This window comes from Canis aureus, chromosome 23 (genome assembly GCF_053574225.1).
Source record: "Canis aureus isolate CA01 chromosome 23, VMU_Caureus_v.1.0, whole genome shotgun sequence".
NCBI classification, from domain to species: domain Eukaryota; kingdom Metazoa; phylum Chordata; class Mammalia; order Carnivora; family Canidae; genus Canis; species Canis aureus.
Genome location: NC_135633.1, coordinates 17,011,758 through 17,031,178, shown reverse-complemented (window position 1 = coordinate 17,031,178; position 19,421 = coordinate 17,011,758). Strand labels below are relative to the sequence as shown.

General features: G+C 44.7%; 1 protein-coding gene across 4 annotated transcripts in view; it reads right to left on the bottom strand.

Annotated features, from left to right (window-relative positions):
• IRAG1 (inositol 1,4,5-triphosphate receptor associated 1) overlaps window positions 1-17,157 on the bottom strand; it is a 125,839-nt gene extending 108,682 nt beyond the window's left edge. For 2 of the 4 annotated variants that reach the window (XM_077866487.1, XM_077866489.1), the window contains exon 1: window positions 16,651-17,157. In XM_077866487.1, the coding sequence (XP_077722613.1) occupies window positions 16,651-16,789 (139 nt within the window). In that variant the 5' untranslated portion in view covers window positions 16,790-17,157. The remainder of the gene's footprint in view (window positions 1-16,650) is intronic. The other 2 variants (XM_077866490.1, XM_077866491.1) reach the window with 1 other exon arrangement.
• Window positions 17,158-19,421: the final 2,264 nt, after the last annotated feature.

The following is a 19,421-nucleotide window of genomic DNA, read 5'->3' as shown; positions in this document are numbered from 1 at the left end:
AAGGCCTGTTTGCCTCTGAGTTAATTCTCCCAGCTTTTCTAGGACTCTGCAAGCTCTGGTTGCCTACATTATAGTATTTTAATTTCTTACCTCTGAGAGGCCTCAGGTTCTGCAGTAGCTGTTACCTGTCTCACTAATCCTCAGCCTCTGGCAGAAATGGTTAGCACTCTCTGAGTATTCCTGTGCTCTTTTGCCTTCCCAGCCTCTCTTGCAGTTGGTTGGGACCAGCTCTGGCAACCAGCTCTGGCCAAGAGACTGTATGTCACCTCTGGATTGAGGTACTGAGAGCCCTGCCTCCTGCATTCCTCCCTTCCCTCAATTGAGATGTCTCTGGAGGTCACTTGTTTCATAGGGAAGCTGAAAGAACCAACTCAGAAACAAATGTGCCCCTCCCCCTAAGTGTCATTTCTCCAACTAGAGGGAGGGTGGGAAGCACAGGTGGGTAAGAGGAGAGGGGCTTTAGACAGGATCATTCTTGGCATTCTTGTAATTCTTGGCATTTATATAGCCATTTAATACCCGGTATATCTTCCATATGGGATTTTTTGTTATTAAACTTCTTGCTGTAATTTGAAGTAAAGGTGTGACCTGTGATTCAGGTACTCCCAGTAGTACTATGGACAATGTGACAGGTGGCATGTCTCAGACTATGATGTACACATGAATCACCAAATGGTCTCATTAAGCTGCAGATTCCGACTCAGTAGATCTGAGGCAGCACTCGAGAGTCTGCATTGCTAATAAGCTCCCAGATGATGCTGACACTGTTGGTCCCTAGACTGTGCTCTGAGAAGTAAGGTGATAGGGGCAGGGCTGACCTGTCCACTAAGTATGATGGGAACAATGCCTAGTGCCCATGAAAATGTTTTAATTTCTTTAAAATCAGAAGGAAAAAAATAATAAAACTTTTGGGCCAAAGAAAATGTCTTAATAGATAGTATTAATGTATTTATCTATATATCAACATAGTTATAAAATAAATTTCTTAAGGAAAAAGGGGCTCATGAAGGAAGAAATGCCTAGAGCCCACAAAAATCCAGTGTGGCCTTGGGGCAGGGCAGGGGGGGGCAGAAGGAGGGGTTAAAACTATGAAATCCAGAGAATCCATGTGAGGTTACACAGACAACATGGCTGTATGGTCCTCTGGGAGGATCACCTGAGACATAGTCTGAGAACATGCTCTGCAGGGGTATCATCTTAGGGGGTATCCTCAAGTTCCCAAAATCTCCATTTAGGGAGCCCTGAAAGGGTACCCAGTGCCTCCTGGAGGTCCCCAAATTCTAGTGTTCCAAATCTCTTCCAAGGGACTTCCAGTCCTTTTGCCCCCAACTTCATTCCATAGTATACACCCAACTATTCCCAAAGCTGAAGGGCTTAGAGCAGCTGACCCTGTAATGTGAGGGAAGAGAAACCAGGCTCCAGAGGCTGCTTTTATTAGCAACAAACACAACACATCCCTGATCTGAACCGCAAATGTCCAAAGCATGAGTCAAGTGCCTTGTTAATAAGAAAGAAAATGAATAAGCATTTCCTTCAGCAGTAAATGTTTTCTTATATATACAGCCTTCCATTTTACTCTGGACCTGATCCCAGTTCTGACTGCCCACAAAGGCACTGCATCGGCTTTTAGAAAACAGACAATAATAGCTGACTCCTCTAACACATCTGCAATCCTCCATGTCACAGATGCAGCAATTAACACAATCGATGCTCCAGGACAGCCTCAGTCATACGACTATTGGGGTAAATCTCTGGGCCTTGGAGAATGAATGGCTCACAGATGGGAAAACCAAGGCCTCAGAAGGAAGAAGTGATTTGCTCAAGGGCACAAAATGAGTTGGTAGCAGAGCGAAGCCTGCTACCTGAGAACCTGAGAACCCTTGCTTCTATGTTGTCTTCATTTCAGCACCAGGAATGGATATTGGAAGACATTCACTGTCTTCAAACCTAGGAGTGTTTATTCATTCATTCACTCACTCAGTATCCACCAAGAACCTGCTATAAACTTGCCATGGTTCTTGCTTACCTTAATACTTCTCTATAAATCCACGATGACCTAACCTTTTTAAAGTTCTTACTGGTGCAGCCTCTACCTCTTCCTGTCCTGAAAGTTCCAAGTGTGAGATCCCATCTGTTGATGGGTTGCACACACTTTGCACCAAGGGCAATGGAGTCTTGACCTTGCCACCTTCCACTGAAATCCTGAGTTAATAAATGAACCTCAGAAAACTTTGGTTTTCTCATTAGCAAAATGGAGATAATATTATTACCTATCTCACAGGGTGCTACAAAAACATGAGAGAATATACATAAAGCACTTAACACAATATATATCTGGTGTTCAACAAATGATAGCTGTTATAGTAACTGATAATAAGTACGTTATTATCACTCTTGTTATTGTCAAGCAAAATAAGCCCCCTGCAGATTTCAACAAGTGTAATCTTTCCTTCCAGGACACTAAAAAGGCAGGCTTGCTTTCTTTGTGTGTCTGAGCAACTTTTGTGTCTTACAGACTGAAGAGTCATGAGACAGGGACAACTTGCCAAGTGTTTCTGTGTCTCATGTCCCATATCCTTGAGCCCCATCCCTACATCCTTCTTTCTCTGCTGGGCCTAGCTGACCAAAGAACCATCTGGCTCTCTTAATGTAAGGCCCTATAAACCCCACACCTGTCGAAATTGTCTGTACATCAGCAAGGGACAACAGCAAGGAAATGAGGCTGCCTTCCTATACAACCCTGTAAAACACCATATTCAAGGGATATGATTAGTTATCTGTGGAAGTAACCCAAGAAATTGTCTATAAATGTGGCTGAAGGGTTAAGAGGCTTGATCAGAGTGGGGACAGTGCCTGGGTGGCTCAGTCAGTCAAGTGTCTGCCTTCGGCTCAGGTCATGATCCCAGGATTCTGAGATCAAGCCCTATATCTGGCTCCCTAATCAGTGGGGAGTCTGCTTCTTCCTCTCCCTCTTCCCCTTCCCCCATGCTCATGCTCTGTTTCCCTCTCTCAAATAAATAAATCAAATCTTAAAAAGAGAGAGAGAGAGAGAGAGAGAGAGAGAGGCTTTACTGAGATCCCAGATGGCAGGACAGGAAGACAATTATGAGTTGGCAGGTGACAACATCCTTTGGAAAGACTTTTGCTTTTGGCAATTTCCCCTTCCCTAGGAGGAATCCCTAGATACAAGGGATGGTTCCCCATCTCTTGGTACAGATGGCCGCATCTGTGCTTGATGATCCTGTTGCCTGACCATGGCTGACCCAAGCTGGGTCTATCGGGCTCTCCCAAGAATATGGACAGAGACTAAGGGTCACTGGACCCTGGTCAAGCCAAGGACTGTGCCCTAGAGCGGTCTTCAGAATGGAGTATGAGTGCCCAAGGAATGAGCAAGATAGTCCTGTGGGATGGGAAAACAACTGGAATTTCTACTTTCTTAGTATTAAAAGATCAACAATGGTGCCTTCATTCAGTCCCTGTGTTGAAAGGTCACTGTCATGCCCAGTTTGTAAGACACCCTGAAGGAACAGGAGAAACTCTATACCCTCATGTATACATTTGCTTTCAGTGAAGTATGACACAATTTGTATGTGCCCAAGTAAATGAGTTAGTGAAATATGTTTATCTAGGTTTAACCAAACCATCATAAAAATGGGCAAGTAGCTTAAAAGGCTCCCGCAAAAAATGCGGAATGAAGATACTACCAAAACTACTAACACCAAAAGCAACTCTCAAACATTTTTTGCAAACTGGTGATTCAAACTGAAAATTTTGCTTACAATTTTACTCACAATTCCGTAAGTAATGATGCCCTTCTACAGATGTATGAGCCGGTTATCCTTCTCCTGACCTCCCTTTCTCCCTGCCCCCAACCCATCCATTCTGTGCCCTGTGCTTCCAGATGACACATGCAGGATGTATCTTGGGCTTTCATGCTTGCTACCTGAGATTGGTCAATGGGCCAGCAGAAGGAGGGAGGAGAGAAAGGTTGGGGCATTTTCTTTCCTATTCTTTCTTGCTTCAGCACTACATCTCTGGCATGGCTGTATCCCTCCTTAACTACGGCTCATTCTGGAAGGACCTTCTTCTCTGGCTCCCCATGTCACTGGATTCTGGTCGCACTATTTTTTCTCTTTCTGGTAACAGCCTCTTGCTGTTGCTTATTTTGGGGTGCCTGGCCATCATCCTTTATAAATAGTCCTTCTGTTGAAGTCTCTTGAGCCAGTTGAGTTGGATTTGGTTCCTTGCTGGGAGACTGACTGTTACAGTATATCATTTACCATGACAGTCATTGAAGCTAGGGGTTATCCCAAGTGCTGAGATGTTAAAACATAATGAACTCTCACTAAGGAATACTCTTTTAAGGAAAGCTGGTGGCACTGTTTAAAAAAACAAAGCATGGTTTTCATATATAATTTCACCTTTGTCAGCCTTTAAAATTTTCATTTTTATGTGTTTTATAAAATAACTAGCATATTAATGTAGCTCATGAATATGATTTAAAATAAAGAAATGCACATAAATTGGAGGTGCATGCTAAAACAATTTTTTTTAATTAATGAGATGAACCATCAAACAAACAGCCTTTGTCCTAGGGTAGCCCTTGGGGGCTCAGTAGTTTAGTGCCGCCTTCGGCCCAGGGCATGATCCTGGAAACCCGGATCGAATCCCACATCGGGCTCCCTGCATGAAGCCTGCTTCTCCCTCTGCTTGTGTCTCTGCCTCTCTCTCTCTCTCTCTCTGTGTTTCTCATGAATAAATAAATAAAATCAAAAAAAAAAAAAAAAGCCTTTGTCCTAGAGAAGACCTCTGCTCTAGAAAAAAAGTTGGCAAGTTCCTGTTTTCAGGTCTGCAGTACTGCCGTAGGGATTATCTTCCTGAGACCTAGCTGTCTACTTTTTCCTTTGATTCTCTGAACTACCTTTCAGCAAACCCCATCTTTCTACAAAATGAAAGGGGACTATAAAGAGAAATGCTTCTCTAAGGCTTCCAGGGGGAGAAACTCCTCCTGTGCTCTGGGGAAGTCTCTCTGCTATAGGCAGAGAGGGCTATTAGGCCAGATTATAACCTAGGTGAAACAGAATTTTCTACCTTCTGAGCAAAATCTTCATCTTCCAGGTCTTGGCACTGGAAAGAGTTATCTCTTACCATATATTAGCACACAAAAATTCAGAATTATATACTTCAGTCTCTTATGAGTTTGATTATCATGGGTCAGTCTCCATGTGAACAATAACTCCAGGCCACTGACTTAGGCTTACAGATAGGCCCAGGACCTTGAAACATCCCCATGATGATACTCCTTAGGGAGTCCTCTTGTAATCCAGCCATCTAGGTTCCTCCTGACAATATTTTACCTCATCACCATCACCTTCTTTTTTTTTTTATAAATTTATTTTTTATTGGTGTTCAATTTACCAACATACAGAATAACACCCAGTGCTCATCCCGTCAGGTGCCCCCCTCAGTGCCCGTCATCTATTCACCCCCACCCCCCGCTCCTCCCCTTCCACCACCCCTAGTTCGTTTCCCAGAGTTAGGAGTCTATATGTTCTGTCTCCCTTTCTGATATTTCCCACACATTTCTTCTCCCTTCCCTTATATTCCCTTTCACTATTATTTATATTTCCCAAATGAATGAGAACATATAATGTTTGTCCTTCTCCGATTGACTTACTTCACTCAGCATAATACCTTCCAGTTCCATCCACGTTGAAGCAAATGTGGTGGGTATTTGTCGTTTCTAATGGCTGAGTAATATTCCATTGTATACATAGACCACATCTTTATCCATTCATCTTTCGATGGACACCGAGGCTCCTTCCACAGTTTGGCTATTGTGGACATTGCTGCTAGGAACATCGGGGTGCAGGTGTCCCGGCGTTTCATTGCATCTGTATCTTTGGGGTAAATCCCCAGCAGTGCAATTGCTGGGTCGTAGGGCAGATCTATTTTTACCTCTTTGAGGAACCTCCACACAGTTTTCCAGAGTGGCTGCACCAGTTCACATTCCCACCAACAGTGTAAGAGGGTTCCCTTGTCTCCGCATCCTCTCCAACATTTGTGGTTTCCTGCCTTGTTAATTTTCCCCATTCTCACTGGTGTGAGGTGGTATCTCATTGTGGTTTTGATTTGTATTTCCCTGTCACCATCACCTTCTAACCTACAATAGGGACCAGTTGGACCTCAGCTGGGGAACAGGAAATATGTCTGAGGTAAAATGCCCAGGAATACATTATATTATTTATATAAGGGAACCAAGCCCCAAACAGGTCGAAAATATCATGACAGGAAAGCCCTTTGAAAAACCCAGTCATTTGGGGTCACAAAATAGAGGAGTCCACATGTTCAGCATTAGCCTGGCCTTGAATAATACTTATTATTTGTTGAGTACTTATACACAGATGAGTTATTTAAATACAAAAATCCATTTCATCTTCATAACAAGTCTTTGAGCAAGATATATTGTGGTCATCATCAGCCCTATTTTATACATCAGGAAAGTAAGACAGAAGAGGTTAGATCATTTGCCCAAGGTCAGACGGTAAGTTGCAAGGCTGAGACTTGATTCAAGTCATTTGATTTGAGAAACTGTGGTCCCAACCACTACCCCACATTGCCTCTAAGGCAGACTGGGTGACCATGGCAGGATCTGTGATTTTTTAGGGCACAAGCCTTGGTGAGTCAGAGAGTGACTCAAGACTCATAGTGTAGGACACGGCATTTCTTGCAATAGAGATTCTAGACTTGTATTTTCCTACAAGAAGAGGCTTGCTCATAGACAAGGTTATGAGACCTCATCAAGATTGTCACGCACTGAAAGAAGACAAAAGAGAGATAGAAAGCAGAGCAGATGCAGTAGAGTAGCTGCCCAGACTCTTGCCCCAAAGCTCAGGGCGTCTGCTCTGAGCAGCAGTGTCAGGACCTCCTGGGCTCCAACTATACGAGTAGGGACAGGGGTTGGATATCCTCACTCTGCCCTATGGCCCGGATATATGAGCCAGACAGATGGAAGTTGCTGCGAATTAGAGATCTTATAGTTTTATTTGACTCCCCTTTCTTTACTTACTATTTCCTTTTAGTTGTCTTGAATACGTGGCTTGAGTCATTTGCTCACAAATATCTCCCTTGGATGGCTATGATCTGAGTTTAATGAGGTAGTATATATAAAATGCCTGGCATGAACAGCATGCTCAAACAATGGTTGTTCCGAACCCCTCCTTTCATTATCTATATGAAGTATCCCAGAGGAAGGGGTGTTAGGGGGTCATTTGCTTCCTGACTGGAGCTGCCAAAATGGAACTTGCACAAAACCAAATTCACAGCACACACTTCTAGTTGGATGCTTGTCTTGTCCGCAGAAAGACTGCTTTTCAAACAGATGACCACTGGGCAACTTGCAAAGAGAAAGGATGGGGTTCCATCAGGCAGAAAAGGGAGGAGCTGGGGTGCCCACACTCTTAGGACTATGTGGCAACCCCTGTAACCTGAAAGCTCCTTGCCTGTCACTAGGATGTGATACATCTGCCAGATGTACACCACTTGAGAGACCAGCTTTGCAACAGGGCTTGGGCTAGGCCCTCACTGTGGTACTGTTAGGGGCATAATGCTTCTTCTTCTAGATGATTGTTTCATTTGTCCAGGAAGATACCCCCCCCGCACCTCCTCTGGCCAGGGGAATAGCTATCTGATAGTGAGTTCTAACAAGGGTCAACTGACTAGCTCAGCCCTTTCCTCTTCCCTTTCTCTTAGGACTATGCTGCCTGCAGGAGGTTCTGCTACCCACAGATTCTACTCTGCTCCTCCTTGCTCCTTATTTAAGGGGGCCTGCTTCCTCTAGAGGGCACTCCATAGGGATGGGGTAAATTGGCTTAACTCAACTTTAGAAAGCCTACTTGTCAACCTTTGACAAAGAAGGCAAGAATATGGAATGGGAAAAAGACAGTCTCTTCAATAAATGGTGTTGGAAAAACTAGACAGCCACATGCAAATGGGATATTACTCAGCCATCAAAAAGAAAGAAATCTTGCCTTTGCAGCAATGTGGATGGAACTACGGGGTATTATGCTAAGCAAAATAAGTCAGTCAGAGAAAGACAACATATAATTTCACTCAAATGTGGAATTTAAGAAACAAAACAGATGCACCTAGGGGAAGGGAAGAAAAAGTAAAATAAGATAAAAACAGGGAGGGAGGCAAACCATAAGAGACTCTTGACTCTAGGAAACAAACTGAGGGTTGCTGGAGGGGAGGTGGTTGGAGGAAGGGATAACTGAAGATGGACATTAAGGAGGGCACTGATGTAATGAGCACTGGGTGTTATATAAAACTGATTAATCACTAAATTCTACCCTTGAAATTAATAATACAGTATATGTTAACTAAATTGAATTTTTAAAAACAGAAAAAAATGGAACTGAACCACTTATAACATCATACACAACAGTAAACTCAAGGTAGATTAAAGACCTAAATGTGAAACCTGAAACCATAAAAATCCTAGAAGAGAGTACAGGTCATAATTTTTCTGACATTGGCCAAAGCAGCAAGGGAAATGAAACTATTGGGACTTCGTCAAAATAAAAATTCTATGTACAATGAAGGAAACAATTGACAAAACTGAAAGGCAATCTACTGAGTGGGAGAAGATATTTTCAAATGACATATTCAATGAAGGGTTAGTACCCAAAATATATAAAGAATTTATACAACTCAACACCAGAAAACCCCAAATAATCCAATTTAAAAATGAGCAGAAGACATGAACACACATTTCTCCAAAGAAGACATACAGAGGGCCAACAGACATGCAAAAGGATGTTCAACATCAGGGAAATGCAAATCAAACCCACAATGAAATATCATGTCACACCTGTCAGAGTGGCTAAAATCAAAACCTCAAGAAACAGCAAGTGTTGGCGAGGATGTGGAGCAATAGGAACCTTCATGCACTGTTGGTGGGAGTGCAAACTAGTGCAGCCACTCTGGAGACTAGCATGGAGATTCCGCCAAAATTAAAAAACACAATTAGCATATGATCCACAACTGGACATTTACTCAAAGAATACGAAAGCACTAATTTGAAGAGATATATGCACCCCTATGTTTATTGCAGCATTATTTACAATAGCCAAATTATAGAAGCAGCCCAGTGTCCATTAACTGATGAATGGATAAAGAAGATGTAAAAAATATTTTTTATTTTAATACATATATAAATTTAATAGGTATATAAATTTATATATATAATGGAATGTTACTCAGCCATAAAAAAGAATGAAATCTTACCATTTATAGTAAGATGGATGAGGGATCCCTGGGTGGCGCAGCGGTTTGGCGCCTGCCTTTGGCCCAGGGCGCGATCCTGGAGACCCAGGATCGAATCCCACATCAGGCTCCCGGTGCATGGAGCCTGCTTCTCCCTCTGCCTATGTCTCTGCCTCTCTCTCTCTCTCTGTGACTATCATAAATAAATAAAAATTAAAAAAAAAATTTATAGTAAGATGGATGGATCAAGAGAGAATAATGCTAAGGTAAATAAGTCAGTCAGAGAAAGACAAATACCATAGGATTCCACTCAAATATGGAATTTAAGAAACAAAACAACCAAAAAAGAAAAAAAGAGACAAACCAAGAAACAGATTCTTAACTATAGAGAACAAACTGGTGGTCACCAAAGGGGAGGAGGGGAGAGGTATGGGTGAAATAGGTGATGGGGATTAAGAGTACACTTATCATGATGAGCACTGAGTAATGGAAAGAATTATTGAGTCACTTGTACACCTGAAATTAATATAACACTATACGTTAATTAAACTGGAATTAAATGTCTTTAAAATGATAATAAAAAGAAAGTCTACTTGCCTGCCAATATAAGCCCTATTCTTCAATACCAGCCTTATCAGCCATAAGGGAGATGTTAGATTCTCCATGAGACTCACAGCTTAAGTGAAGGAAGAAGTATTTTCACTGGGCGTCCTTAGAGACCCCACCAGGTGCCAAAGGCCAGTCATCTAGATAATAAGTCTGTTACTGTCCTTGTGAGGTTAACAGAGGTGAGAATACGATCCAGAATTATGCACATTCTGAGCCTCGTACCCTATACAGAAATATCTCTGATGGGATCTCTGAAAGAGGAAACACAGAAGCTATAGCTACAATAATAGCTAATGTTTACCAGGTGCTAAGAACAGACCCTGGCTAAGGGTCTTACTTACCCCTGCAAAGCACCATCGTTATCTCCATCTCACCGGAGAAGAAACTGAAGCCCAGCAAGATTAGGTGCAACCAAGGTGGACAGCTGGCCAGTGGTAGAGCCACACAGTCACTCCAGGGGCTGCACTTTCTACCAGAACACAGTGCTACTTCTAGCTGGAGGTGATATCTCCCACTATGATAATGAGGGAAGACATGGTCAACGCTGATCCTACCTCCTGAGGGGCCAGCACTGTTTTAACCACACGTGTAGTAGCAACATCAAGGGTGCCCTCAGGCTTTCTCTCCTTCTAATGAACTAGGACCTTAGGCTTTCTGGAAATATCCTCCCATTTAGCCTGTCTTTGGCAGAACTCCGTGTGGTTCTGTGTGTCCCTTGTCAGGGCAGCCACCATGCCCTCTGCACCCCATGCCAGCCTACAGCCCTGCTGTGAGCAGTGTATGATCTCATCCCCCACATCCTGCATCCACTGATGCCCCTACTCATAGAACCTGATTCCCTCCAAGCCAGTGCTTCCTAGACTTGAGTCATCTGCACACCACCTTCATATTTTCCTGCCACATCCATGTGCCACCTATATATTCATTGATTTACTTTTTTTAAATTTTTATTTATTTTTTTATTTTTTTACTATTCTTTAACTTGCCTTAGCAGTGAGCTAGAAAACCAGGGCTGAAATCCCAACTCTGTCATTTACCAGCTTTGTGTTGCTGGACAAGTTCCTTGCCCTCTCTTTGCCTCAGTTTCCTAATCTGTATAACAGGGATAATCATAATCATACTTCAGGGGGTTTCTGTGTGGACTAAATGAAGTACTTCCAGTAAAGCCTTAGAACACCTAGCACAGGGACATCTGGGTGACTCAGCGATTGAGCATCTGCCCTCGGCTCAGGGCATGATCCCAGGATCCGGGATTGAGTCCTGCATTGGGCTGCCTATGGGGAGCCTGCTTCTCCCTCTGCCTGTGTCTCTGCCTCTCTCTCTCTCTCTCTCTCTCTCTGTGTGTGTGTGTGTGTGTGTGTGTCTCTCATGAATGAATAAATAAATAAATCTTAAAAAAAAAGTACCTGGCATAAAGTAAGTGCTCAATAAGTATTATCTACACTTGTCATTATATTTATCCAAAAAGGAAACTTTATATCCCTACCATAAATGAAAAACTCAGTGCCACTTATATCACAAAGAGAGGAGTTATAAAAATAAATTAAGTGAAAACACTTACTAAATACTAGCTATTGCCTGACAAAAGCTCTGGGCCTAAGGCTTGCTCTCTTTTTGTCAAGAAGAGAGACAAGCCAGGGTCTGAAAGATGTCGAAGGCACAGCCAGTTCAAGCTTGTGAACAACTTGTCCTGAGTGGCCTAGGACTTCTGGTTTTAGTCCTGTAAGTTTTCCTCATTCCCAGGCTACCTCAGATCAAGGCTTTCTTCTCTATGGAAGGGCTAAAAATAACTGACAAGGGAATAACCTTCTTGTGATGCGAGTTCGTGTGTTCCAGGCTGAGTCAGTACCCCACTTAAAACCATCTTGCAGAATAAGCCACACCTTGGGCCCCACTGTGCAAGTCTGCCTCTGAGGGCTGAGTTTTCAAACGACACACATGAGTTTCCAAACGACATACATGTACCATTTATGTGTGGTAGGGATAAAAAGCCATCCTGTGTGTGCCACTGAGACTGTCCCCAAAGAAAAGCCACATTTGTACATGCCCAATGAGAGGAACAATGATTAAACTGTGGCACAGCTAATATTATTCTGTATTATACAACCATTGAAACATCGTGTTTTGAAGTATCTTTAACAAGATGGAAAAATGATCATGACAGAATGTCCAGTTAAAAGGAGAAAAAGGGGGGGATCTTTGGGTGACTCAGCAGTTTAGCGCCTGCCCCTAGCCCAGGGTGTGATCCTGGAGTCCTGGGATCGAGTCCTGCATCTGCTCCCTGCATGGAGCCTGCTTCTCCCTCTGCCTGTGTCTCTGCCTCTCTCTCTGTCTCTGTCTCTGTCTCTCTCTCTCTCTCTGTCTCTGTGTCTCTCGTGAATGAATAAATAAAATCTTTTTTTAAAATAAATAAAAGAAAAAAATAAAATAAAAATAAATAAAAGGAAAAAAAGGGATCCCTGGGTGGCTCAGCTGTTTAGCGCCTGCCTTCAGCCTAGGGCGTGACCCCGGGAGAGTCCCGGGATTGAGTCCCATGTTGGGCACCCTGCATGGAGCCTGCTTCTCCCTCTGCGTCTCTTTCTGTCTCTGTCTCTCTCTCTGTCTCATGAATAAATAAATACAACCTTTAAAAAAAAGAGAGAGAAAGCAGACTAAGATGTCCTTCAGTAAGAGTGAATAAACCATAGTACATGAAGAGCAGCATAATATTATCCAGTGCTAAAAAAAAAAAAAAAAAATGAGTTCTCAAGCCATGAAAAGACATAGAGGAAAAAAAAAAAAAAAGACGTAGAGGAGACTCAAATGCATGTTGCTAAGTGGAAGAAGCCAGTCTGAAAAGGCCACATACTGTTTGATTCCAACTCTCTGACATTCTGGAAAAGGCCAAACTATGGAGAAAGTGAAAAGATCAGTGGTTGCTAGGAGTTGGGTTCATAGCTGGAACACAGGGATCTTTAGGGCAATGGAAGCTACTCTGCATGATACTATAATGGAGACATGTCCTTACACATTTGCCTAAATCTAGAGATTGAACAACACCAAGAATGAACCCCATGATAAACTATGGACTTGGGATCGTAATTATGTGTCAGGGAAGGTTCACCAGTTGTAACAAATGAACTACTCTGGTAGGGGTTGTTGCTAATGGGGGAGGCTGCACATGTTGAAGAAGTGGGAAATCTCTGTATCTTCCTTTCTGTTGTGAGCCTTAAAATGCCCTAAAAAATTAGGTCTTTAAAAATTTTAAAGCAGGGGCACCTGGGTGGCTCAGTTAGTTAAACATCTGATTAAAATCCTCATTGGCAGGCTCCCTGCTCAGCCAGGAGTTCGCTTCTCCCTTTTATTCTGTCCCTCCACACCACCCTGCCCTTGGGCTTGTGCGTGTATGCTCTCTCAAATAAATAAAATCTCTTAAAAAATTTTTTGTAAACAGACTATAAAACCACATATAGTAAGACCTTAGTTTTATAAAATACAGAGAAATATAGAGAAAGAAACACACTGTAATATTAAGTAGGATTCTGGAGGGATTTTTAATTTCTTCTTATTTACTTCTGAATTTCTTATTTATACTTATTTCTATATTTTATAAGAAACCCTAGCACAGAATGCATATTACTTTTATTACTAGGAAAAGAAGTTGAATAAAAATTATATGTAAAAAAAGTCCTAGAAAGAAAGTAACCAGAACCGATTAAGCCCAGTCTTTGAAAATTGTTTTTTACAGTTGTGGCCCACTGGGAGGGAGATTCTCTGGCCGACTGGCTGTCACCTGCTTTCCTTCTCCTCTGGATAAGGCCCTTAGCAGGAGGCAGGGCTTGTCTAAAGTCACAGGCTTCCGTTGCCTTTGCATCCCATCTAGTTAGGCTGCCCTGAGCTGTCCCCTGAACCTCAGGCTCTGACCTCCAGGGTTTATAGGTCAAACACAATATCCCTTTCCCCCTTTTCTGGATTTTTCCAGCATTTGGATTATGGCACTTGATAACTTCCCCGAGATGTGGCATCTAGCACAGGAAGTCCCTGCTTTGGATCTAAGCGGCCTGAGCTGGAAACCCCGCTCACCACCTACCAGCTGCGTGGCCTTGGGCACATTGCTATACCTCTTTCTACCACAGTGGCCTCATCTCTATCACAAGGATTAAGTGAAATAACATTCTAGCACAGATCCTGGCCCAAGGATCTCAAGTGGGACTCAATTTATATCAATTTTTACATTTACTACACAAGAACTCAGCTCTCTATCTCCCTCCCACTAATTCAAAGAGCTCCCCAAGTAGCAGGGGCAAAATCTCTCCTCCCCATCCATCCAGGTTTCTGCTCCCCCTTGGTCAGAACCCCTCAGATGACTGCTGAGCCACAGATAGAATGGCTGAGAGGCAGCCCAGTGGCTCCATGGGACTACCCAGAAGAGGTGGTAGGGTGAGAGAAGATGGCTAACTTGAGACCCCCACCATGCCAGACTAAACGAATCTGAACATCAGGTATACATATACAATAAACCAGGGCCCCGCTTAACTGCAACACACTTTGTGAGCATTATGTTCATTTCTTCATAATGAAAACAAATTGATCCTGAACACTCAGTACCTCCCAGCATCATTCTGGATGCAGGACACACAGTGGAGAATGAGACAAGGTCTCTGCTCTCACAGCACTCAGTCTCCCCTCCTGCTGGAGGTGTGAGCTGCAGTCATCTATCTTCCTTACCAAGACTTGAGAAAAAGAGGCAGGGCCATTTGAGAAGCGGGGACTGGTACTTATAGTTCAGCCCATCAGGCAAGGCATCCAGCTTCCTCTCACAGAGACTTAGAACCCCTCACCCTGAAGCTATGAGCCAGCCCACTGGTCCTCCTGTCAATCAGTGCCAAGCAGAAGGCATTAACTATCCTCATCCAAGATACTGAATTCCCTCCTCTGACATTTGGTGGCTGGGTGACCTTGGAGAAGTCATTTTACATCCCCTAGTCCTAGTGTCTTCCCTGTAAAATTAGGTAAAGATACCACCCTCATCTCATTACTGAGGAGAACACAAGAAACCATGCAGAGCATTGGAAGACAGTTGGTGCTTCCCCCACTACCTTCTTGAAGTGGTACCAACTGGAGATGAACAGAGCATGTTGGGTAGGAGCAGAGACTCCAGAGACAGGCTGCCTGGGTTCAAATGCCAGCACCACCTCTTACCAGCGATGTGACCTCTCCATGCTAAAATCTCCCTATTTACGAGATGAGGACAATAACAATCCATACCCTAGAGAGTTGTGGACGGTGAATTACTATACAGAACGTGCTTAGAACAGTGTTTGGTGTACATTAAGAATGATGTGTTTGCTTTTTTTTTTCATCCATGTTTATGGATCTTTGATCATGTTGTGCCAAATAGTACCTGATTACATCTTCCAGATGACATTTGAGAGTATGTAGGAATGTCCTACTTATTACAAGCATAGACAATGTTACATTAGCTATGAATACAGTCACCCCCAACACAGCCACACTGACACACACACACACACACACACACACACACACACACACCACTGCATCAAAGATAACCAAACATGATGATGATAACTGTATTGTCCATTTAGTCCGAAATCACAAGAAGCTTCACAACTAGTTGACTCTGCCGTTAGAGTCAGACTTGGGTTCAAGTCCTAGCCCTGCTCTTCCTTAGCAGTCTGACCTTAAGCAAGTTACTTAACCTGTGTTTCCTCCCCAGAAAAGTGCCCTGTAAGTTCGCAGGGGAGCTAACCCCACCTATCTCACCAGCATGTCATTGCCCCCTGGTGGGGATGATAGAACCCTTAGCGAACTCTGACTCCCTAAGTGCTTCCAGCTGAAGAGTCCTGGGAAGCTTCCTCCTTCCCCTGCAGGAGACTCATCTCCGACAAGTCCATGGGCTTTACCCCCCAACCCCCCCCCAGACCCACAAAGAAGCCTGAAGAGTGTTAAGAGGACACCAGCTGCCGAACTCTAGGAGGCAGAGCACTGACCACAGGTCCCAGATCCTTCACTCTGTTAACTCAAACTGCAGAGCATCTCCAGGCTTTCCCGAGCATTTCCTGGGCAGGAGGGAGCAAGACAGCTAGGCCCTTCTCTGCTCTCTGTCCCCTGGCCTTTCCTTTGAAGAAAGCCAGTCTGAGTCCCATTTAGCTTTGACACAGAGCTCCTGGAGGTGAGCAGGGCTAGGGGCACAGGTTGGGCATAGGTACCCCCTCCAGGGAGGAGGGAAATGGCACAGGGGACAAAGCTGAACACAGAAGGAGAGATGGAGACAGAGATGAAAGCAGGGGCTGCAACCAGAACAGGAGGGGCAGGGACAGAAACAGGAGCAAGGTCAAGGACCGAGATAGAGCTGGGCCCACACAGGGTCCTAAGTGGATGGGAGAGTACAGCACAGGGCTGCGGGGGGAGGTGGCAGAGGGAGGTACAAGTAAGCACAGAGGCAAGCTGGAAAAAGGGTAGCGGGCGAGGGTGGTGGTGGAAGCCCTGCGCAAGGGCTTACATAAGCTGGGACCCACGATTCCCCAGAAAGACCCACAGGAAATCTGGGGGTGGGCTCTCCAGTCGGAACCCACATTTTCACCCTAGCCTGTGCATGCTTCCCAAGCAGCAGCAGACAGAGCACGGTTTAGTTAAGTTAGGACTGGCAAGATTCACTTCTTACTTAAAAATCATGACAGCAACAATAAAAATACTCAGCTGAAATGGCACCCGATAAAGCCAATTCCCCTGAAAGTTAAACTCAAGCGCCCCCATCCCAGCACCCTGTACCTTTAAGGAGGAGATGGGTCCCTTGCGTCCCAGCTGAAGAGCAGGTTATTCTTAGATATAGCAATGACTTACCTAAAACTGAGTTATTCCCTTTTCCTCCTCCGGCCAGCCTCTCTTCACTCTGGGGAGCTTTTACCATTTAAGGTCAATGTTACATCTGGCTCTGGAGCTCCGAGCTGAGAAGCCTCTGGCTGCTGAGCCTCGGCCACCGCCTCCTCCTAGAGGGGCTGGGACTTGGAGCCTGGATCTCCTCAGGGAGCCCCCTCTGGCCCCACTCAGGGGGCTAACGCTAACGGCAGGGGAAGCTGCCCAGGCCAGCCCCGGGGTTCAGGGAAGGCTGGGCCTGCGAGGCAGCGGCCAGCCCTGAGTGCCTCCCATGGGCACCCACACAGTGGATGGCAGTGCCCATGGGCAGCCTGTGCTGCTGGGGACTGTCCTGGCCAGACGGGGACCAAAGGAACTCTGCAGATCCGCCTCCCAGCCTGGAATCCCCAGCAAGCATGTGAGGCTGGACAAGACCCTGGCCCTGGGCCAGGAGAAACTGGGAACACTTCCTGCCCTGGGGATCCACGGGTGGGGGCTACTCCCACCTTAAACCCGTGGGATTACCAGAGAGAAGGGCCTAGGAGGTTCAGCTAATCCCAGACCTGGCAGCAGCCCCAGGGGCTTCAATTCCTGCTCCTGCACTCAGCAGTCCTGTGGTCTTCACATTGTGGAGCTCCAGGCTCCTCATCTCTAGGACGGGGATAACAGCGATAACACCTAACTCACAGAGTTGCAAGAGGGCTAAAGGAGACCACAGTGAGGGCTTAGCACGGTGCCAGCATCTCGTCACGCTGCTTGGCACAAATCCACTTCCTGCCCCTGCCCAGACATAGGCAAGGACAGGCTGTCTCTGTCCTGGAAGTCCATATGCTGACCCTACTTGCTCCTCACCCACCTTGGGTGCCAGACACAGGCAAGGACAGGCTGTCTCTGTCCTGGAAGTCCATATGCTGACCCTACTTGCTCCTCACCCACCTTGGGTGCAGTGCCCACCTTGGGCCAAAGTTACATGGGGGCTCTGGCCCTCTTCTGAGGTTAGAGGCAGCTCAGAGAAGCTGAGGTAGGGTTGCCAGATAAAATACAAGACACTCACTTAAATCTGAATTTCGGATAAACAACACATAGCTTTTGTAGTGTAAGTATGTCCCAAATATTGTACAAGACATATTTATACTTAATATATGTACATATGTACATATACATGTATGTATGTATGTGTGTGTATACACACACAATATATATATAATCTGAAATTCTAATTGGACTGCATGTCATGAATTTTTATTTGTTTAATCTGGCAACTCTAGACCTGGACCATCACTTGCCACCCCAGACATCTACCAGTTCTGAGAGTTATAGGGATTGGTGCTTCAAAACTTGTGCCCTCAAGCCCTCCTGGTGACAACTGCCTGGCTGTATACAGTCCTATTCCCAGCTTCTGGCCATGGGTCAGCCTTCCTCATTCATGGCAGGCTTTTTTCACCAAACCTGACACCCTGGGCCTGCATCTCAACCTGTTCCATGAGCATCTAGTCCTGGTCTCCCTGGTGGTTATGAGAAAGATTCCTGATGAGAATATTTTGTGCTATTACACCCATAAATAATAATATTTTTGTAAATGGAACCAGAAGAGAATCTCCCAGGATCTAGTCCTGCTTTTTCCTCAGGTGTCTAAATCCATCCATTTGCTGTGTACAGGCTCCCACTGACAAAGCCATATCGTGGTAACTAACAGAATTTCAGGTAAAGTACTAGAGGGAATTTATCAAACTGTTTCTCTAACCTCATTGTGTATGAGAATCCTCATGCATGAAGTTCCTTGGACCCCTCTTCCAAAAGTTCTAATTCGGGCAGCCCAGGTGGCTCAGCAGTTTAGCGCCTGCCTTAAGCCCAGGGCATGATCCTGGAGACCTGGGATCAAGTCCCAAGTCAGGCTCCCTGCATGGAGCCTGCTTCTCCCTCTACCTGTATCTCTGCCCCTCTCTCTGTCTCTCATGAATAAATATATAAAATCTTTTTTAAAAAAGTCTGTTTAAAAAAAAACTCTAATTCCATGGATCTACAGTGGGACCAAAGAATCTACATTTTAATTAAGGCTTTCAGGTGATCCTTATGCAGTCGGTCCAAGGAGTCCACTTTACGGAATGATGCTCCAAGGGTTGATCTTGTGACTCTAGCAGCAGTTATACCAGAGACAACTAGAAACTGAGGTTATGGGATGCCTGAGTGGCTTAGTGGTTGAGCGCCTGCCTTTGGCTCAGGGTATGTTTCTGGGGTCTGGGACCGAGTCCCACATCGGGCTCCCCACAGGCAGCCTGCTTCTCTCTCTGCCTATGTCTCTGCCTCTCTCTGTGTGTCTCTCCTAAATAAATAAATAAAATCTTAAAAAAAAAAAAAGAAACTGAGGTTGAAATGCGATGAAAGGCATTGTGTACACATGAGGTGTGTGGGAGCAAGGTGTGGGAGTGCACATAGACCATATATTGAGCACTTGCTATAGTCCAACCTCTACGTTAGATGCTCTGCATGAAAGCATGAATGTAACCTCACAAGCGCCCACGAAATAAGATTATTGTACCTTTCCTTCCAAAAGGAAACCGAGACACGAAGAGGTGAAACCTCTTGCCTGACATTCCACAGCTGAGAAATGGTAAAGGGGTGAACTTAGATGGGTTCGCGCTAAAGCTCTTTCCCCCTCAGCCAGAGTGTCTTAAACTGGGGTTCAT